At 34.7% G+C, this 22339-nt stretch overlaps 1 protein-coding gene across 3 annotated transcripts in view; it reads left to right on the top strand.

Moving 5' to 3' along the window:
• GRID2 (glutamate ionotropic receptor delta type subunit 2) overlaps window positions 1-22339 on the top strand; it is a 1588850-nt gene that overhangs the window by 1147134 nt on the left and 419377 nt on the right. For all 3 annotated transcript variants that reach the window (XM_077142855.1, XM_077142857.1, XM_077142856.1), the window contains one exon: window positions 15314-15415. In XM_077142855.1, coding sequence (XP_076998970.1) covers window positions 15314-15415 — 102 coding nt within the window. The remainder of the gene's footprint in view (window positions 1-15313; window positions 15416-22339) is intronic.

Here is a 22339-nt window from a genome sequence, read left to right as displayed (position 1 = left end):
TCTTCTTCATATTCTACCTTTCATCCAATAATAGGACTGAATTTTGCCAAATTCTCTGCCACTTTACAACAAGGATCACTATTCTTCCAGTTTGCAGCAATACATTCATCATTTCTGTCTAAATCCTTATAGGAAGAACCTTTAGCATCCATATTTCTACCAAAAGTCTCTTCAAAGCAATCCAGGTCTTTTCTATCCACCTCCTTCACAATTCTTCCAGAAGTTTCTTCTTTTCCATGTAGAAAGCCATTCCAATATGTTCGGTATTTGCAAACTGCAGCACCCTACTCCTGGTACCAAGCTGTATTATTCAGAGTTCTCTAGGGAAACAAAACCAACAGGAGATATCTGTAAATATGTATTTTATAAAAGTGTTTCATGCAACTTTAGGTATGCAAAGTCCAAATTCTGTAGGGTAGACCACAAGCTGACAGTTGAAATGAAGGTCTTCAATGAATCCCCCAGGAGAGGCTGGCTGGCTGAAGGAGAGAGAGAGATTGTCTCTTCTGAGTTCTTCTTTAAAGCCTTCAGGTGATTAGATTAAACATCACTAATTGCAGGAGACACTCCTCTTGGCTGACTGCAGGTATAATCAGACATGGATGCAGTCAGCATGCTGATGATTTAATAAACCAGCCTTCTGTTTTAAACCAGCCACAAAATGCTCTTGCAATAATGGTTAGGCCAGTGTTTGCTTATGAGGAAACTGGGTACCATGACTCGGCCAAGTTGACACATGAACCCAACCATAACAAGCTGCCGTAACAAGTACCACAAATGTTGTTGGCTTATTACAGAAATGTATTGTTGGACAGTTCTTCAGGACAGAAACTTGAAATGAACGTGTCAGCATGGCCATGCTTCCTCTGATGTCTGTAGGAGAGATTCTATTCCATTCCTTTCTCCCCGAGCTTCTCTGTCTCACTCCTCAAACAGAATTCTCCCCAATGTCTGTCCATATGTGTCCAAATTTCTTCTTATATGGGCCTACCTTCTTCCAGTATGACCTCATTTTAACATGCCTAATTCCATCTGAAGTGAACATACTTCCAAATAAGTTCCCATATGTTGAGGTACTGGGGATTAGAGTAGCAACATATCTTTTGGAGGGACACAATTCAATTCATAACAATGACTAACATTCATTAAAAGTTTATTCTCTAATCAAATTTATTACATATTTTTACTTGTTATTATAAACAAGACAAATTATATATTAAGTACAAAAGAATCAAATATAATGAGTTGAAATGTGAAGTTCATAAATTGATAACAAATGCAAATTGTAAAAGTTATTTGAAAATATTTGAATGCATGAGAAGTTATTTCGGTTTTAGAGTTTGTGCCTAACTCTGGGTGATCATACCTATTTTACACTAACCCTTCCAGTTTCTACATTAGGTTTTAGAATGCCAAACATAGGTGAGGTAAAGATCACTTCCATGTTTTTTTTTTTTACCAGATAAAAAGGATAGATTTGAAATGCATCAGTGTATCTCAGTCACATATCTAAGGGATAATAAGCACATTCATGCATCCATTAATCCAATTAAATATATTGAGAATAAAGACACATTTACTTTATCTGTTTATAGCACAAAAGTGCTGGGGTATTATGATGAATAAAAAGACTATGCCATCCATTAAGGAAATCAAAATTCTACTGGGGGAGGTAGGCAAGTAAATTACTAAAATCCAACATTAAAAACCCAGATAATAAGTACTACTAGAGACTTACCTGAGAGGTGCTGCAGAAATAAATTCATCATACTTTAGCAAGTGTTTCTGAATTCTAATTTGAGGAAATTTAATTCAGTCAGTATGTAGAAAATCGTTTCTTACCAATGAATATGTATCTAACAAAACTACTTCTACCAGATTGTGTTTTGACTAAATAGATATAATAAGATGCTTGACATTAAATAAGAATTTATGAACTATGATCTGTAGTGAGTTGCATGCCCCCACCCCTTAAAAAAAAAGATATATACACATCCTAACTCCAGGAACTCTAGATGTGACCTTATTTGATAAAAGGGTCTTTACAGATGCAATTAAGTTTAGAACTTGAGATGAAATCATCCTGAATTATCCTAAATCCAATGACAATTGCCCTTATAAGAAGACAGAGGGAGATCTGAGATAGAGAAGGGTGAAGAGGAGAAGGCCATGTAAAGTCAGAGGCAGAAAAGGGAGTTATACAGCCACAAGCCAGTAATGCCTGGAGTCACAAGGAGCTGGAAGAAGCAAGGGAACATTCACCCTTAGAGCTTTCAGAAAGAGTATGGCCTTGCTGACACCTTGATTTCAGACTTGTGACCTCCCAAACTATGAGGGAATAAATTTCTGTTGTTTCATGCTTTTTTATGTATGTGGCTATTTGTTGCAGACACTACAGGAAACAAATACACAACCTAATTTGCCTTGTTTTCCGAAGCATTCACGATTTTGAAAGAGTTTCAATCAGACACTACAAAGTGAAGTTCATGTAGGAATGTCTTTGTTGCATTAGGGAAACATTTTTCATAGTAAAAACAAAAACAAAAACTTTAAGTTCTAAAAGAAAGTGTTGGGGCAAGAAGAAATAATATCTTTCTTATGTGTGCATATATGTAAAACTCTGCTGCCTTCTAGAAGCTTTAGATGTCCAGTTAATTTCAGAGGCAAAAGCTACCATTACCTGTCTATAAGCCATGTGTTTCACTTATTTATTGCTGTCTAACAAAACACCCCAAAACTTATTGGTTTACAACAACAACTATTTTATCATTAAGGATCCTGTGGTCTGGAACTGAGGCAGGCTCATTGGGAATGGTTCATCTGTGCTCCATGTGGTATTGACTGCGTTAGTTCAATTGGGCTAGAGGGCCCAACATGGCCTCTAACATGTCTGGGGTTTTGGTGCTGACTGGTGGCTGAGTTGTATTGGTTTTCTCTATGTGATCTCTCGTTATTAGGTATCCGGGGGCATCCTTTTTTACTTGATGTTTGGCTTCCAATAAGGAAAAAAACAAAAGGTGCAAAATTCTTAAGGCCCAGGCCCAGAAATCAAACACCATCACTCCCGTAACATTCTATTTTTGCATGCAAGTCGCAGAACTAGCCCTGAGAAACAGAGAGGGGGAACAGACTCTACTCATTGATGAAAGAGTAGTATGTATGCACAAGGATAGGAGGAACTATCTGTTGCCATCTTGCAGACAGTCTATTACACAATGCTTTATTTTTCTAATATTTTTCTTTGATGAATTCTGATCCTTTCTCAGAGATATCTCCCTTCTTATAATACTAATCAGTTATTATTTACATCAGTCTTATAAAAAATGTTCTGTTTCCTTATATCCTATAACACCAGTAGAGTAGGTATTTAATAAATGTATTTTTCATTATATATATGATATGATGGGAGAATAAAGCATTTCTGCTATGCATAGTGGCTGTCTTACTCTCCATTATATTATTTATTGCTAATTTCCTTGCACATTATTGTGATCAGTTGGACCTGACCTTGTCCAAGTACCCCTGCCTGTTCTCGTGATTATCATATGTGTGTAATTTTAGCTAGCAGTTTTCCAATGGAAGTACATATGAATAAAATATTTAAGGTCATTAAAAGAAAAGAGTAATTGGATAGCAAACAAATCCTAAAGAAACAACAACTCTTTTTTAAAGTATGCCAGCATTTTTCAACATGTCTGATGAGGAGGTGATGATTTATAGGGGTCTCAATTGTCTAAATGTTCATTAAACTCTCCAGTGGAAAAAATTGTCTTTAAAGCTTGTAAAAATTCTCAGGGTCATAGTCAATCATTTGATAATTCATAGTTACCATGAAACCCAAAGAGTCCATCCTCATGGGAGCTTAAATACCGGCATCTAATATAGAAGGAGCTGGAAAGTAAAGATTACACAGTGACCTAGACAAAAGTATCATATAGCATCAGATAAATTGATTGCAAAGGCTGATTTTATTGCCTATAGTAAGAGAGGTTTAGAAAATATGAATAGAAATCCTTTCTTGTACATCACAGGAATAACGACTGGTTTGAATCCAGTCACATTAAACAATTGTAGAAACAAAAAGCTAGACGGGATTTTATGAGATCTACTGATTTATTCTCTCATTTTAAAACAAAATCTGTATGCCATGATATTCTTCTTAACAGCTGAGGTTTACTGTATTATTTGAGAAAAATAAGAACCACTTACTCAGTTAACAAATATTTATTATGTGCAAACTGTGTATTAGGCATTGTTTATAGTTGTTGATATCCATCAATGAATAAAACAAGCAAAGCTCTCTGCCTTCATTGAACTTGCAGCCTAGTAGAGGAATATAAGTGATTCCATAAGTTTCCTCTTTATCAAGATCAGTAGCCCATACTGTTTTGCATATACTTTAAATTGGTTTTCTGATTTTATAAGAAACTCTCCACAAAATAAGCACAATCACTAATTAGCTGTTACCTGTTGAAAAAAGAGTTTCAATTCACCTACATTACAAATGATTTCATTTTCAGATGAAGAAACTAGGGTCCAAAAAAGATTGATTCTTATTAGAAGCAAAATCTAGGTCTTTAAATACTCAATCCAGTGTTCTTTACTCTTTGCCACCCTTCCAAAAATATCTTCACCATTTTATTTTCTCTATATTATTAGGTATTCACAAAATCTACCATAGTATACGTGCCAGTTTGAAATATTATGTGCCCCAGAAAAGCTACATCTTAATCCTGATCTGATCTTGCAGGAACAGCCATTTCTTTTAATCCTGATTCAATATTGTAAGTTGGAAACTTGATGAGATTCTCTCCATAGAGATGTGACACACCCAGTTGTGGATCTGACTTTTGATTAGATGGAGATGTAACTCCAACCATTCCAGGTGGGTCCTGATTAGTTTATTGGAATCCTATAAGAAATTAAACATCTTGGAGAGAGTCAGAAATGACAGGAACAGCAGAAACAACAGAAATGACAAAGCTGACAGAGAGCCAACAGAAACTTCAGAGCTGACAGAGAGAACACAGACACTCATGTTTGAAAATGTTTAGAGCCCAGCAGATGCTGCCATGTGCCTTCCCATGAGATGTTAAGCAAGCCAGAACCTGGAAAGAGCCAAGGGGAGCCAAGGGATGAAGGCCAGCCCTGGAGAAAAAAGTGAGGAATGCCTACAGGAACAGACACTGAAAGCAATGGAGCCCAGACAAAGGGACCAGCTGATGCCAAACACATGACTTCCCAGCTGACAGAGTTGCCAGACCCATTAGCCTTTCTTGAATTAAGATATCTGTCACTGGATGCCTTAGTTTGGATATTTTTATAGACTTGGAACTGTAAACTTGTAACTTTTTTAATTCCCCTTTTAAAATGCCACTCAATTTTGGTATATTGCATTCCAGCAGTTTGCAAACTAATATAGCATCCTTGTGTATTAGTTATATCTTTTCATTCTATAAAACAGAAACCCAGCTTGAGTAGCAGAAACAAAAAAGAGTAGAGAGGGGAGTTGCTATACAGAAATTGCAGTTTCTAAGGACCCAAAATATAAATAGAACTCAACTTAAGAAACAAACACTCAAAAACCTTCAGGCCCCCTAGTCTCTGTTTCTCTTAGGAGAATTGTCTTATTCATCGATATCAAGAGGATCTCAAAGTGATTTCTGGAGCTACATTGCCTGGTTTCAAATCCTGGTGTCCTGACTGAACTGATGCAGGTCATTTAATCTCTCTAATCTTTAATTTTATCACCTAATAAAATTAGGATAATTGCAGAACCTACCTAATGGGATCTTAGCAACAAAGCAAACATAATAGTAGCCAGGGCTTGACATAATGCCTGCCTCAGAGAAGGCCTTAACAAATAAGAACCATCATAATTGAATGAGAGGATTCTGGATTCTTGAGAGGAGTTTCTCTTAGATGGTTAATGTGTCGTTCCAAAAGGTTCAATAATTTACATTTCATGGGTATGTTGTAGTTCTCTTTCTAGTGTATGTAAATTGTTAAAATGGGGCCTGGTCGATAAGAAGTATCTGCTATAAGTTAGGTATTACTCCTACTCTTATTCTTCTGGTTTTATGTAACTATACCAATTATAGCCCAAATATAACGACTCATTTTATTCTCTAGAGGGTTAGGTGATAACTGCATTCTTCATATGGAAGACCTTTTAAAAGCATTCCTTGATCTTTGTCTTGCAGAGCTCAACCCTTCTGCACAAAGGACAAAGAGAGTTGGAAATGTACAATCCAAATTAAGAAAACAGTCCTCAACCAGTAACACAATGTCTCCACTAACTATTCAGATGATGCTTTAGGGTATTATTTAAGAAACAGTCACATCAGATGCATTAAGTTTCTTGTTTATAAATTGTCTAAATTTACTTGATAGTCAACAAAAATTGAGGGCCCACTTTGTGCCAGGAATTATGTGTTTTATGGGGTAGGAACTAACAAAATATGTATTTTTCCTAACCCCATGGAAATGTACAGTATAATTGGTGCAGTAGATACTTATTATACAAATACAAGGAAAAATGTTTTATATCTATTTTAGTTTGCCAAAGTTGCTGGAATGCAATACACCAGAAATGAATTGATTTTTATAAAGGGGATTAATTTAGTTACCAATTTACAGTTCTTTGGAGGAAAGACAGCTGGCTTCCATCTGGGTTCCTCTGTCACATGGGAAAGCGCACAGCAACATATGCATACCTTCTCTCCTGGCTTCAGGTTTTTAATGGCTTTCCACAGGGTGTTTCCTCTCTGCAACCCCAAACAGCTGGGTCTGAGTTGGCTCTGAGCACTTTCTCTCTTCTAACTTCTTTTAAGCCCCCAGTTGGTTAAACTAAATGTCATTCATTGTGGAAGTCACTCCCTTTAGCTCGCCACAGATGTAATCTGCTGTAGATGAAATGCATATGCTGATGATTTAAATCCCCAGTGACAGAATAACTAGGAACCATCACCTGTCCAAGTTGACACATGAATCTGTCACAATATCATAAAATATTTAAAAATTCATTAAAAAGAATTATAAAAGAAAGAAAAACTTATAATTTATATTTATACTATGAAAGAGATGAAAATGATTATTTATTAGAAAAACATGACCTAACCTGGATGAAGGGTTACCCTGAGTTACAGATGTTTGCATTGAAATCTACACAGGCATAGGAAGTACATCAGCAAAGATTGCCAAGTGCCTAAGATGGCTCCAATCTTAAAAAACGGTATATGCAGTATCACTGGTTTTCAAATTTGCCTGTACATTGGAATCACCTTGGAAACTTTGAAAAATACCCATGCCTGGATCTCATCCCCTGAAATTCTGATTTACTTGGCATGGGATGTGGCTTTGGCATTGGGATCCTTTTTAAATGTTGCATATGGTCCTGATATGGATTAGAGTTTAAGAAACAGTGTTTGAATTCCTAAGGCAGGGGAATTATGTCTTACTCAAGAAGGCTAGTATGTTTGAAATTCAAAGAATGAGAGGGAATATGGTATCACATGAGAGAGTGAAAGCAGATAGAGCCAAATCACAAAAGTCATGGTAGGCAGAGTTTGGATGTTTATCTTAAGAACAATAGAAAACTATGGAAGAATTTAAGCATAGGGCATAATATCTAAATTTATGTTTTATAAAGATCACTCTATTATCAGTGTAGATGTAGACTGTAAAAGAGAAGCCCTGAGTTGGATTGGGCTAAGATGGTGGCAAGGAGATGGAGTTAAGTAGATTCAAGATTTTTTGTTTCTTTATCGAGTTAAAATGTTTGACTTTGGCAACAGACTGACTATGAGAGGTGCTAAGTATAATTCATTGGATTCTAGCTAAAGCAACTGATGGATGGTAGGGGGTAGATTATGAACTCAATCTTATAGTTGTTTGTGATGTCTTTGAGATATCTAACCACAGATGTTGAATAGATGACAGTATATAAGGAGATATCTGGCCATGAGATTGTTTGGAAATAAAGTTTTTAAATGCACTAAAGATAATTTTCAGTAAACTTGTAGTTTCATAATAAAATAATTATTTTTCATAGATACCGGGCACCAAAAATAATTAAGATGGTGGCCCTAACCTTAAAAGATTCATTATTTAATGGCAAATATGAGAATTCTTTGATTTAAAAATGAAGATCCCCTTCAAAAAGTTTTTAAAAAGTATAGAAAGGAAGAGAAGAAAATCCAGCAACTTTTATTAGGCTTTAATCACAAATGCTAAAATTTGGTTAAGTAAATAGTAGAATTCTGATTACAAAGAGAAAAGCTAATAGCATTTGGGTGAGAGGAATCACCCTGAAGAATCATGAAAATTCTCTAGATACAATCTGTTATGAGACACAGGTTCAGGGGATATTTTGATTTTTTTATTCAGTATTAACTTGAGAGTAAAAAATAGAGAATAATAGACACCACCTCAGGGATTTTAATCCATGCATCCATTTATCAAATTTCTATTAGTCCCTACCATGTACCAGTACACTAATATTATAATAAAGGCTACAGGTACAATTGTTGACAAGATAGATATCATTCTTTCTTCATACGATTTTTAACCTAGTATCCTGTTTAAAACAAACAAACACACACAAACAAAACAGCTTATTTGGTAAAGTCCCTAGTTAGTTAGCTTTTTCAAAAGAAGCCAGTAACAGGGCAGGCCATGGTGGCTCAGCGGCAGAGTTCTTGCCTGTCAGACTGAGGACCCGGGTTTGTTTCCTGGTGCCTGCCCGTGCAAAAAATTTTAAAAAAGCCAGTAACAATGAGGTTATGTCTTTACTCAATAAGGTAAACTGGTCATTGTCTAAGTTTACCTTCCCTGGAAAGCTTAGAGCAATGTAGTGCAGTGGTTCTCAACCTGGCTATAGACGTAAATCACCTGGAAAATCAGTACTTTAAAAAGTACTGATGTCTGGGTCACACCCCTAAAGATCCTGATTTAATTAGTCTGGTGTTCAGCTGAGACTTCAGAATTTTGAAATGCCTTTCAGGTGATCCTAATATGCAGACAAAATTAAGCTTTGGAAGCATTCTTCTCACCTAAAGTGGTAAATAACCCTGGAGAATGAGACTGAGCAAGGAATAAAAGATTTCTGCTTGTACAGGCATAGTAAAAGCAAACTCTTCTCCAGCTGTATGTGTCAAGAACAATTCTCTACTAACCTATTGGCCTATATGAACTACAGGTTAACTATATTAACTCTTTAAGTAGTCCCAACACCACTATGAAGTTCTTTTTTTTATTCCCATTTGAGAGGTGAAGAAACTGAGGTCCAAAGCCCACGACCAGTGTCAGAGTAGAGCTTGAACCTAAGTGGTCTGGCTCTAGAGTCTATGATTTTTACCACTACACTATATATACAGTGAAAAAGGTGTGATAATCATTTTATGTCTACAAAAATTATGAAAGAAAGGAAACCTTATAATGGTAGAAAACATTAAATCAATTAAGTGTTTTCTACAATTATTGCCTGTGAATAAAGTGTGATAGTAATTTGACATTTAGAAAAATTATAAAAGAAAGGAAAACTTATAATGGTAGAAAACATTAAATCAATTAAGTGCCAGTTGACAAATCAATTATGTGCCAGTTGAGATTGGTTATTCTGACTGTACAAAACATGCTTGGGCTATTTCTTTATATTCCTTGCCTTTCATATTTTTATTCTTCATTTGTGGGAATCATTTAACAAGTTCATCTTGTTATATAGTACAGAAACTTTTGTTTCAATGAAGAAGCAGGAAAATATAAGCAGTCAAATCATTTGATTTTTCTCTGAATTTTCAAAAACATTTTCTCCTGAAGGAAACTCATGTGCTAAAGCTATTCTAGTTAATCTAAAGAACGACTACTACTTCATAGTAATGACCAAGTTGTAGGAATAGAATCTTAGGAGGAAATAATCATCCTCTAGGGAGCAAGTCTTACAAATTGAACCTATTTTAAAGGTGGAAAATAACATAAAGAAAATTGTTATTGTAGAGATTACTGGCACACTGCCTTCCTACACATGTCAAAGAGGAGAACATCCAAATTTAACTCTATAAAACAAGTATAAGTATCAACATTCCATTTGTATATATTTACACTTTCCATCCTATTACAAAAGGAATATACACCAAACAAGTGCAGCACATTTGTAAATGATTATCTTTCAAGCTGCTTTGTCCGTGCCCTTGCTTTTTCCCCTTTTGAGAAAGCAAATGAATGTAGTGTCTCAGAGCATACACATCTCAGTGCAGTGGATATTTTGTCTCCTGAAGTTGGAGCTTTGGTACTGTAACTAGGCTTATTTTGTTCCATATGAGTACCAGCTAATAAATGCAAGGAATTCCATTTGGTACTCAATTATGAGCTCTCTTGACTCCTGTTATTAAAGCCTACCAACTATTGAGCATAAAATTAAAGTTGAGCAATTCAGCTTTCTTTTTGACATTATAACACTGCCTGAAAAATAGTGATGTAAAACCCAAGAGTCAAAAGTCATCACACAAAGCCCATGTACAAATAAATGTGAAAGCACCGAAGGAAAAGGAATAAATATAAATAACTTGGTTATTTGTACATTATGTGAGGAGCATGCTACTGTGCTCATACAAATACAGCACACCAGTTTGTTGAACATAAGATATTGCATTGATTTTAAAAGAGTACTACATGATTACTATTGCCAAAGCTCCAATGAAGGAAATAATTAAAGCATTATGCATTTTTAAGCTTTTAAAATTACTTTAGGCAATAACCAGAAATTACTGTAGGAAATCAATATACTGTAATTTAAAGGAAATTGAATGCCTCTTTACATTTTTATCCCTTCCAAATTTTCTTTAGATGTCAGACCAATAGAGATAGTGGATCTTATTTTGCCATCAGCAGTGTGCCTTTCTGTAGATCTCATGTACTGCAGAGAAAATTTTTATTTAGAAAGTGCTCAGTTGAATAGATAGTGTTATGAGTTTTGGTGTGCATTATCTTTATTAGTCTCTGGCCTCGTTAAAAAACAGAAGCAAAAATAAAAGCACAACCCGATGAAAATAATCTTCTCCACATAGCCAACGAAGTCAAATTAATGGGATTTTAAACAATGGAAACAGAGAAGTTATTAGATAGGTCTTACACTTGAACCTAAGTGAAATTATTCTAGTTTTTATCCTATATTATCTCTGCCAAACTTACTATACTGCCAGGAGTAATCCTCATTGTAGATATAAATTCATCTTTTATCTATGTGAACCCCCTCATTTTTACTGCTTATTATTGAAAAGAGTTCCTGCAATCAAACTTGGATAGCTTGAAGCGAACCTCAGGGTGATGGTTGGATATGAACAGAAATTAAGAAATCTTAAAACTTGAGAAATATTTTAAAACATATGGATAATCAACATTTCCTCTGTATGTTACTCTGCTTGTTTCCTCATTCATCTTAGGGTATACATTTTGAAAGTGTCATCAAGCCTTGATAAATAAAATGTCCCACGTGTATTTGTAGTAAGGTGATCACAGAAAGGCAAGTTCCAGGAATGTTTTATGAGAATGTCTCATTTATTTCATTTCTGTATTAATTACCTTAATGTAACTAGTATTCTCTTGCCTGGTTAAGCGCATAAAAATAGCATAGTGAAGGGACCACTTGGTCTCAGTATCCCCTTCTGTAAAATGGGCATTATAGTACTTCTCTCAGAGGATTGCTTTGATAATATAAGTAAATATCTCAGATGACATAGTAAACATTGTTAGAAAAATTATGTTCATGATGATGATTTTGTCTTTGAAACTTTATCACCATGATGAAACCTCACTAGTCATTATATTGAGCTAGCCACTTAAACATTCTGAGCCTCAATTTCCTTGACTATAAAATAGAATAACATCTTTTCTACCTACCTAAAATAGATCATGTCAGTGCAAATGATTTGTGAAGTATAAAACATCATTGCAATTAAAAACACTGAATCTGGACTTAGGAAAGAAAGAACTGGATTTAACTCCTTGTTTCACCTCTTCATTCAGTCCTTAGTACTGAATAGTACTTTATCTTTCATTATTTGATAGATAAATTATTACTTATCTATTAAATAATAATGGTAATAGCACCTTCTTCATAAAGTTGTGAGGATTTAATGAGATCATGTATAAAGAGCTTACAACCATGCTGATACATAGAAAAATATTCAAAAAGTATAAAATAGGAAGTAAGTATTATTTTAGATTATTATGCATTTCTTCTTTTTTATATATAGTCAAGGGATATATTCTATTTCTAGTATTTCAGAGAACCTCTATCCTAAACTTTATCTGTAAATTCAGTCTCTGAATATCCTAGTTTTTAATATCCAGAGCTAATTGTTAGGAAGCATTGAAGTCTGGTGCAAGCAAAGGGAGAACTGAGTTAAGTGAAAGAAGCTTACCGATTCTGATATCCATAATGCTGCTATTAAAAGCAGGAACAACTTTACAAGTATTATGATCAAAAGGCACGTCAGTCAGTGAAAAAGGAGTTAACCAAACTGCAAAGGACTTTACATCAACTTCCAGATTAAGGACTAGACCTCAAGACTATTAAATCTGACCCAGACTTCTGACACCAATTGAAAGTTTGCGCCTTTTTCTAAACCACCCTTAGGTTGGATGATTTGCTAGAAAGACTCATAGAACTCACTGAAATCTATTATACTCATGGTGACATTTATTACAAGGAAAGGATAAAAATTAGAAACTGTCAAAGGAAAAAATGCACAGGACTAAGTCTGGGAGGGTTCCCAACACAAAGACTCCATTGTCCTCTGGGATGTTTTTACCCTGTTGTCATAGATGTGTGACAGTGTCGACAGAGTACTGGAAAGGAAGTTTATTGGTCTTTCTTTACTTAGGCATGATTTATGATAAAAATGAGCCAATTAATTGAACTTACTCTCCAGCCCCCTCCCTCCCTAGAGGTCAGCCTAAGGGGCCCACTGTGAGCCACCATGTTAGCAAAAACTATCTGGTATGGTCTCAGGGCCCACATGAAAAACAAAAAACACTCCTGTCACTTCTATTATTAGTTACCTCTCAGGAGCTGGGACAAAGGCCAGACCTCTCATTGCTGAGGCCAAATTCCTTACTTTATGGTCATATAGCAAAAAGAAAAAGTGAAGAATATAGAAAGGTGAGGAAAGAATTAACATATTTCATACATATGAGAAAGAACCTGGAAAAATATTTATTCATGAGAAATATCATTTATGGTACAAATAATGTCTGTCACTGATTAAGCCTGAAGATGAATTATGTCTACCTACTCTAAATGCTTTTTAATTGTATTTGTTCCAAAATCCCAACTCCAGAATGTTTTAGATTTATTATTTAACCATTGACTATATTTACTTATATTTAAATGGAGATATAGTTAAGCTGAAATTATATATTTCTAAGTGTTTTCCCATAGTATCATTAAACAAAAGCCCAACAAGCTTGTGCTAATATAGTATGATATTTTCGGTACTCCGTACACTTCAGTGCTGTGTTCTAGTTGGCACTACAGATATCATTTATTTAGGGAAATTGACAAAATGTTCATCAAGCTTAAAAAGCAACTCTGAGAGGGACAAAAGTAAATTCTTGCTTTCACTTTGTCAGCTAGGAACATATTTATTAAGAACAAGATGCTCTAAAAACCATTCGTTAAACTCAAGTACTATAGTTATAAAATTTGATAGTACATTAAAAATTAAACTCTTCACTTAATGTTATAGAACACATTTTTCAACCAATATTGTTTGGTCTGGGAAAATGAAATGCTTGAAGAAGTAATTAGAAAAAGCACACATCAAGGAATGCAACTGAGGATAGATTTTGGGTGACCTCAGAAGAGAAAAAAAAGTCCAAAAGAAATTCCACAAGGTTTTTAATTTGACAAGAAGATGACAAATATCTATGATAATTAGACTTTCAACACATTTGGGTTTGCTAATTGGATATAAGTTCTAATTAGACTTTTTATGTAACTAAGAATGACATATCATTGTATGAATTTAGTGTACTTTTACAGCTGAAACCAACAATTAGCATTTTCAATAATATTTTAATATGGAAAAAATCTAATTTTGTGGTTCATATGGTGACATCTCTTTCTATTAAGATATAGTATGTACATTTTAGTTTTCTTAATTAAATACCATTTGGGGAGCTCAAAGAGAAACATGGGTTTTAATAGGAAGCACCTAAATTGCTTATTTGTGAGGGAGACTTGACAGTATGTGGATGACTTTTGAATCCACAAACAAAATGCAATATAAGGGAATAAATCACAGTCAGCAGGGGGAAGCAGCACAAATAACCAGGTACCCCAGAACCATTTAGTTGATCGAAACAGTCTCCTAATATGACTAAAGGTCTGTTAAGTTATTTGAGTATGTGAATATAGATTAGGCTCCCAAATTGAAGGCTCATGAAGCTGGAATCAGGATTAATAGTGTGACATTTCTTCCCAAGATGTGCATTACAACACTCTCTTTACAGCTTTTCTCCTTGAGCAGTTATCTGCTAATTCAAGTCACATCGTCTCTCTTTTCTCCTTATTTCTGAATTGAGAGTCATTAATTTTCATCCTATTGAGATTTATAGGCAGTAATCTGAAAACTGGTAGCCCTGATATTTGGTTATTACCATGGATAAGAGCTACATGAGATCACAAAATTAAACCAGTATTGTGGAGAGTAAAGAACAAGACTTTAGGGGAAAGGCTGCTGCCAAAATACTGAAAGCACTGAGAAAAAGGCAAATTATATATTTTTATGAACTATGAATATTTTGAGAAAAACAAAGCCAAATTTGTAATCTTTTCTTCAGATAAAAGCATAACCCTTCTAACCACATTTAAAAGTCATTTTGCTTTTTCTTTCAATAAAAGCAGTATAAAATCTAATTAAAATCATTGAGAATGTAAGAAAATCAAACTTAAGCAGTAATTGACATATTAGAACAGATGTTATGCTAGAATTATATGAGCAATTATTTTTCCAATTAGTATATTACTGGAACTGAGTTATTACTTTATTTGTAACTTCTCATTAAGTCAAATGTCCCTAGTGAGGCTCCTAAAGCATGTTGTGTGCTGTCTTATATCACATCCTGATATTTAAGAGCAGAAAATGACATTTCTGATTGTCTCATTTGCTATTACAAAAGAAAACCTGTGCAGGGTACTTTCCATACCAATTATTCCAAGAGACATGACACAGTTCTATGAAAGATCTAACTATAGGTGATTGAGCTGTTCTTCAAGCAGAGAAGTGACCAAAGCTATTTTATCTTTCAGCTTGGGTGCTGGAATCCCGTCACAGGGCTGAATGGGTCCCTGACTGACAAGAAACTGGAGAATAACATGCGTGGAGTGGTTCTCCGTGTGGTGACTGTTCTGGTAAGTCTAAGCTGAGCCTTGTGGTTTTGGCTTCTGGAGGTTACTTTATCCTCCATTTGTTTAAATTTTATTGACTGATACCATAGTCTTAACAGAGTTTTTAAACAAGGGCTGACTATGCTTTCTAAGGTATTTTTTTTATTGGTTATATTTTCCAGCCCTCAATTAAATTTATGTGGACGAGGTTCAGATTTTTGCAGGCTTTTCTTTTAATTACAGTGCTTTGTAAAGAAATTTCTGAGGCATTTAAAATCCAGTTTGTATCCTTCTGCTCTTCCTAGACGTGATAACATAAAAGGTATCATCAGTCATTTCTCACTGGAACTTTCTAGTGTGCATAAAAGAAGATAACTATAACAAACTAGGGTAGATTTGATTAATATTAAGTAATAGTAAAATATTAGCTGATTAAGATAATCCTTTTTTAGTATGGATGTATTTCAAAGGAAAAGCCATCCAATTATTTATTGAGTATCAAGTATATTCCAAGCTTGGTGCTGATTACTGGGGACATTGATGAATAAAATAGACAGATATGATTCTGTCTTTGTGGAGTTTATTATCTAGTGATTCTGTGAATGTTAAATAGGATTAAACATGTAAAACTTTTATTAAATTCTATTTACTAATTAGGAAATCAACAAATGGTAGCTGTTACCATTAACATATACGTATTCTTTTCCTTCCCAAGGAACATGTAAAATAAGATGTTAGAAATTTTCTTAAATAGTAAAATATTAAAATGAATACAATCTAAGTAAACCATAACATGGGGACATGAATTCTCCCTTGTCATTTCAGTGTATTAACCTGTACTACATTGTAGTGAATTTCTAAATCTAATAGCCCATACTTCTCAACATTATTTTTCCATAGAAAAGATTACTTGTTTTTAAATTTGAAAAAGGCTTTCCTTTTTTCCCTAGGCAAAATAAATTTCAAAATTAGATATGGGAGATGCAAACAATCTTTTTTGACATGTTGGTATTAATTGGATAGTCATCAAGATATGTAACAGTGTTATACAATGTACAAGGCTGCCATTTGTACATTGCTTAATGTAAATTAAGTAGAATAACATAATTTCACTGTCTTAAAAATGATCTGTGAATATTCTCTATAAAAGTAAACTTAAATGATTTGTCTATTCCCCCTTTTTCATGATTATAATTGATTTCATTTATCATTTTGATAAGGTTTTCCCTTTTTGGTAAATAATTATAGTATGATACTACTTAAATGTGAATGTGCTTCTGTTATGTCCTGAGGGTGTGTATAAACATTTACAGTGATGTGCAAATATTTTTTTAAAAAGATAGATATTTCAAGAGCATTAAGCTATTAATAGTTTCTTCCAGTGGCTAACGCATGAAAACTCAAGTGGTAATTGTAATAAAAAACAATATATATGCTTTGTTTTGTTTTCTGAGATTCATATTTCTATGGCAAACTAACCTCACTAAGTTACTAAACAGATATTTATTATGTACTTGGTATATGATACTTGATAATGGAAAACATATGATTAATAGATAGACCCTGTCTTCAAAGGATGGATAGTGTCTTGTTGAGAAGCACACACGATAGAAACAGCTAAAACAGGTTAGGTATGTGCTCTGTGCTTGATATTCTACTAAGCCCTTCACATGTATTATATTATTCAGTTCTCACAGTATTCCCAAGAAGCAGGTACTGTTATGATTCCAATTACATAAATAAGAAAATGAGATATCCCAATGTTAAAATAATGAAGAAGGTTATGGCAGTAAGAAACAGTTAGGATCCAAATCTAGAAGTCTAACTCCAGAACTCCTGAACTCCACCTTCTCATTTTACATTAAACTCTGTACTCCTACTGTGACAAGGGGATAAATTGAGGCATCTATAGTTTTTTATGTGACTAGAGAGTTGGAAATGTTTAATTATAAATATGGCAAGGTGAGTTTATTGGGAAATCTTCAGAGGGCCAATTACTTCAAATTCATTTCCAGGCTGAACAAAGTGATTGCTTTGTTGTGCATGCAATGGTACTGCTTCACACAATTTTAATGCCTTAATGCCCACATGCCCCACTCATGCTCACTCATAACGGTTTCTGTTTCCTGCAAGCTTAGCTAGGCCCAGATTCTGAATGTGATTAGCTAGTTGAGATACAGAAATAGTCTATTTTTTCCAAGTCGTCTGTGATGCAATATGTATTATTTATCAACTTGGGTGCCCAGTTGAATAAAAAGTTGTTTCACTTAGTACAATTCTACAGCACATAGCCAGTGGTTTTTCTCGTAATTCCTATTGGAATGAAAACCAACCATGTCTTTCTTATTAATTTCCTACAACCAACTTTCTAAATCTAGCTCTCACTTATATGGCCTTGAAGTTTCCTCCCAACATTGAGAATCACTCTCCCCTCAACCCATCCAGCAACTCCTAAATCTTGATACTTTACCTGACTAAACTCTAGAACTAGGAGGTAGTCTGCATTAGACTTGGCTTGGCCACTTAAATACCACTTACTTGCACTCGAAGTACTTACCTGCAACACTTCTAGAGGGAGAATGAGTGGGATTTATGTGTAAAGTCTCTGGAGAGATCAATTCTCTGACCTGATTCCATTCTAAGTGCAATCCAGTCCCAGTTCCATACCACACCACAGTTTACTTTGTGGGAAATATATGGCATCAGTTTATTTATCCTGTGTGTTCAGGATAATACATTTGATCTTCCTTACCTAAGTTTCAAAACTTCCTTCTTATAACTGCAACCAGAATTGCTATGACTTGGAGGAAATAATCTAATAGTTACCTTAAACCGAATAATTCTGCACTAGATTGTTTGTGACTCTGGGAGCAAATAAATGGCACACTCAAATGCTTAATTGAAGAGAGTTAAATATTAATTAATGAAGATGTAAATAACATCATTAACATCATGTTAAATGTTGAAGAACCCAGAGATTTGACACATAAGAAGTTTTGATTATCCTGAAGACTGATGAGGTGTGAGGACAGAGCAATATTACTACACCTGCAATAGCTAAAGCCATGGGAGTGAGAACACGCAATAGGAGCTGTGAATGTGAAGAAAGAAAATGAAGAAGGAGAATCCTTGCCAAAACCTCAGTCAGGCAGTGAGGAAATGGAGGCGGACATGGGCTTACACATTCTCTTTCCTCATGTCCTTCCATCTCCTTCCATTATGTTCCATTACCAAACCCAACCAGAAGTCAGAGGGCAATGGAGACCAAGTGATGGTGACCATGAAAGACAGAGAGGAGGCCAGTGAAGTGCAGGGGGATCTGAAAGGGAAGTCAGGTAAGACTGTACCAACACATATACCATTTGATAAGGCCTGATATAAATATTTTACATGTGTAAATGTATTTTTAACTATAAAAGAACCTCCAAGAGATTACCAATTACATTAGAAAGATGAAAGCAGGGCACAAAATAGTTAGGTAAATGTGCAGGTCCATTTAGTTAACAAGAGTCAGAGATAGGTTTCAAGCCCAGGATCCTGAACTAAACCAATCTGATGCTCTGCTTTTTTAATCAGAATGAACCGTTAGATTTCAATTAAATGGGCTGTAAGTATTGGAATGTGAGCGTTGCACATGGTATTGCATTGGTCACTTAGGAACATTTTCTAAAGGACATCATATATGGATAATTTTATATTCAACTCTCACAAAGCCAATGTTTGACAAATGGAGGAAATGTGAATAAAATAAAATCCTATGGCTTGGTGCCTCTGCTCAACCACTTCTTTGTTTGGACTGCTAATCTCTATTTCTTACCAAGTGAATCAAGTATATTAATGCAAAACAGTTATGAAGATTTTTTTTCTTTTAAATTCCTAACTTGTACAAGCATGAGTATCTAAAAAGCACCAATTATTATTTTCATGATAATTTATAAAAAGTTAAGGGAAATATCACTGAATTGTAAATATCATCATAAATCTTATGAAAACAAAATAGAAAGAATTTAGCAACAAGTGAAAAGAAAGGAATGAGAAGCTATAAAAAAGTACAAGATATCTGAGAAACATAAATTGACATTTGGAAGAAGAACACTGATTAGGAAGTAATTCTTATTTACCTAATTTGGTTTATTTGAAACAGATACAGTGGCATTTCTAATGAAAGATGCATTCACTCATTAATTTATTTGCAAAACATTTTACTGAACACCTAACATACCCCCAGGCCTTTTCTAGATGGTTAGGGATGCAGTCGAAGTGAAAACCCCTGACTTCAAGGAGTTTCTTCCTAAATGGATATTTTCTAAAGTTTTCAGAATTAATCTTGGAAGAAAATGCTATGCAATTGTTCTACATTACATATAGTATTTGCATGCTTGAAATTAAAATTAAATAATTCAACAAACTTGTGTAAAGATATGCTTGGAAGTTTATGCTGAAGTGGTGATTTTTTTCTGTGTTGCATAGATTCAAAATAATATAATTTTTCACATCTTAATCTCTCTGAAATCAGAATGCATCTTTCAATTGATGGCTCCTTGCAATTATAATTGGTAGTTTTTGTCTTTTTTAGTGGTGTGTATAAGACAATTGGGTACCTTTCAATTGAAAGCATCTTAGATTGAATAAAATATGATATTTGTGCAAAATTAATAAAGTTAATGGATATTCCTGGAAAGTTAATTCAACAGAACTGGGCAAGAAGCCATCATAAAGAGAGAGACCACTTTTAAAAATACCTCCAGAAGAAAAGAAGTAACAGTAGGAGATGAAGCCTACTAGAAATAAAAAGAACAGTAATAACAATGAAAAAAATTACTGTCCAGGCTAATAGTGTCACTATAGTCATAGAAGGATAAAAGTACAAAATATACAAAGGCAGCCTATATTAAACTAATACCACATAAAGCAAGTCCAAACTATGTTTTGAAAGATAGATTTCCCTACGCAGCTCACCATAAGAGCGATTGTCCAGCTATAGAAGACGGCTACCTACAGTGGAACCATCTTAAGAGTAATTCATTTTTACTAAAATATTTCCTTATCAGTAACTTCTCTTCTAAGGCTTGTTTTCAGCAGACCTTATTTCCTTGTGAAAATTCACGTCATTTGAGTTCAGAGAGAGAGAAAGCATTATTATACAGTGTTGAGAATTGAATCGTGTACCCCATAAAAGGCACGTTCCGGTCCCAAGCCCTGGTCTTGGTGGGTGTAAATCTGTTTGTAACAGGACCTTTGAGAATGTCATTAGTTATCATGTGCCCAGACTGAATGCAGGTGTGCCTTAATCCAACATGGCTGAAGTCCTTATAAGCAAAGGGAGTTGGATACAGAGAGGCCACGTGGAGCAGCCAGACACAGAAAACCAACGGAACCCAAAACTCAGAAGAGGAAGGAGAGATGCCACTCTGTACATTGTCATGAGACAGAAAGAAAACAAGAACCAGGAAGCATCCAGCCTGGAATGCCAAAGTCTTCAGGAAGAAAGCATCACCCTACTGATGCCACCATTTTGGACATCTCCTAGCCTCAAAACCACGCACCAATAAATTCTTATTATTTAAGCCAATGCATCATATGGTATTTGTTTTAGCAGCCAGGAATCTAAAACACATAATATAACCTAAACTATTAGCCTTGACCAAACACCTATTTATTGAGCATATATCATTAGCTAAGGATTGTGTTAAATTTCAGAGGCAAAGATAAATAAGATATAATTTCTGTTTTCAGGGCACTCCATGTAGACTTGTTGTACCAAAATTACTACATTCTCCATCAGAAAGCAAGACTGGTATGTGTAGATTCAGAATTAAATAGATTTTAGAAATGTTGGGAAAGAAAAATAAAATGAGAAAAAAGAGAGCAAGGACATGAGAGCAAAACAGTTTTATTCCCCTTTGCACAGTGTTCTTTCACTTAGAACTCTTTAACTGTATATTATTTTTTGTAAGAATTTAATCAGTGTTGGATGTCCTCCATTAAACATTAAGTACCAATAAAACACAAAGTTTTCATTTCTAATGCCTAGCATATAGATGCAGCTCTGTAAATATTTGTTAAATGAACAAATTAAAATATTCTGATAGGTGATATTAGGATTCTTCATTCTGTGATTTCCATCCACCCAATCCAGATTTCCAAAGGATATGGCAAAAGGTATCCTAGACTGAAATGCATTTTTTTATTTCATCATGAGATTTCTTCCCTGGATCTTTGTCTCATTATTGTATTTTGGTAAACTGAATCAGACAATCCAGATTGATCTAGGGGTCCCTTTTATATGTTTTGTATATGTCTAGAGGAAGTGCTAAATTCACTATTCCCTTCTGGAGAATACCCTAATTTCTCAGACTCCTCTGAGGAACACAGAGTACCCCAAAGCTCCAGAATGCTTTACCCAATTTCAGTTAATTCCCAGCAATCAAAGACCAAATGGCTGAAAAAACAAGGTCTCTTCCAGCTTTTGTAGATTTCCAAGCTCTTTACTCCTTTTTCCAGAATTCTGTTCCCTTTACTCACCCTAGTAAGGGAGGTGGAGGTGGAGACGTGCCAGTCTTTTCACCTCCTCTGTACACCTATGCCTTAATATATTCCTATCCAAACTATCTACTCCATTTAGTGTTGCCATGGTGACTCATTAGCTTTCCCATTTATTCATGAAACAGTTAACCCAGCAATAATTATTCAGCATCCTCCCTATGATAGGCATTATGCTAGGTGATGGAGATGGAGAGGTGAACAAAATAAACATAGTCATTGCTCTCACAGAAAGTGACATCTACTGGAGAAAACCAACAACATTCAAACAATAGCACAATGAAATTAGTAAACACTTCACTGAAGGAGAACTACTTGAGCTACATCCTAGATGTCTCCCAGAATAAATTGGAGTGTGACAATAGAAACAGGGCACGAATAACAAGAGACTTTGGACAGAGAAAA

Source organism: Tamandua tetradactyla, chromosome 24 (genome assembly GCF_023851605.1).
Source record: "Tamandua tetradactyla isolate mTamTet1 chromosome 24, mTamTet1.pri, whole genome shotgun sequence".
Lineage (NCBI taxonomy): Eukaryota > Metazoa > Chordata > Mammalia > Pilosa > Myrmecophagidae > Tamandua > Tamandua tetradactyla.
Note: the sequence above shows the minus strand (reverse complement) of the source record. Positions and strands in the feature narration are given on the sequence as shown.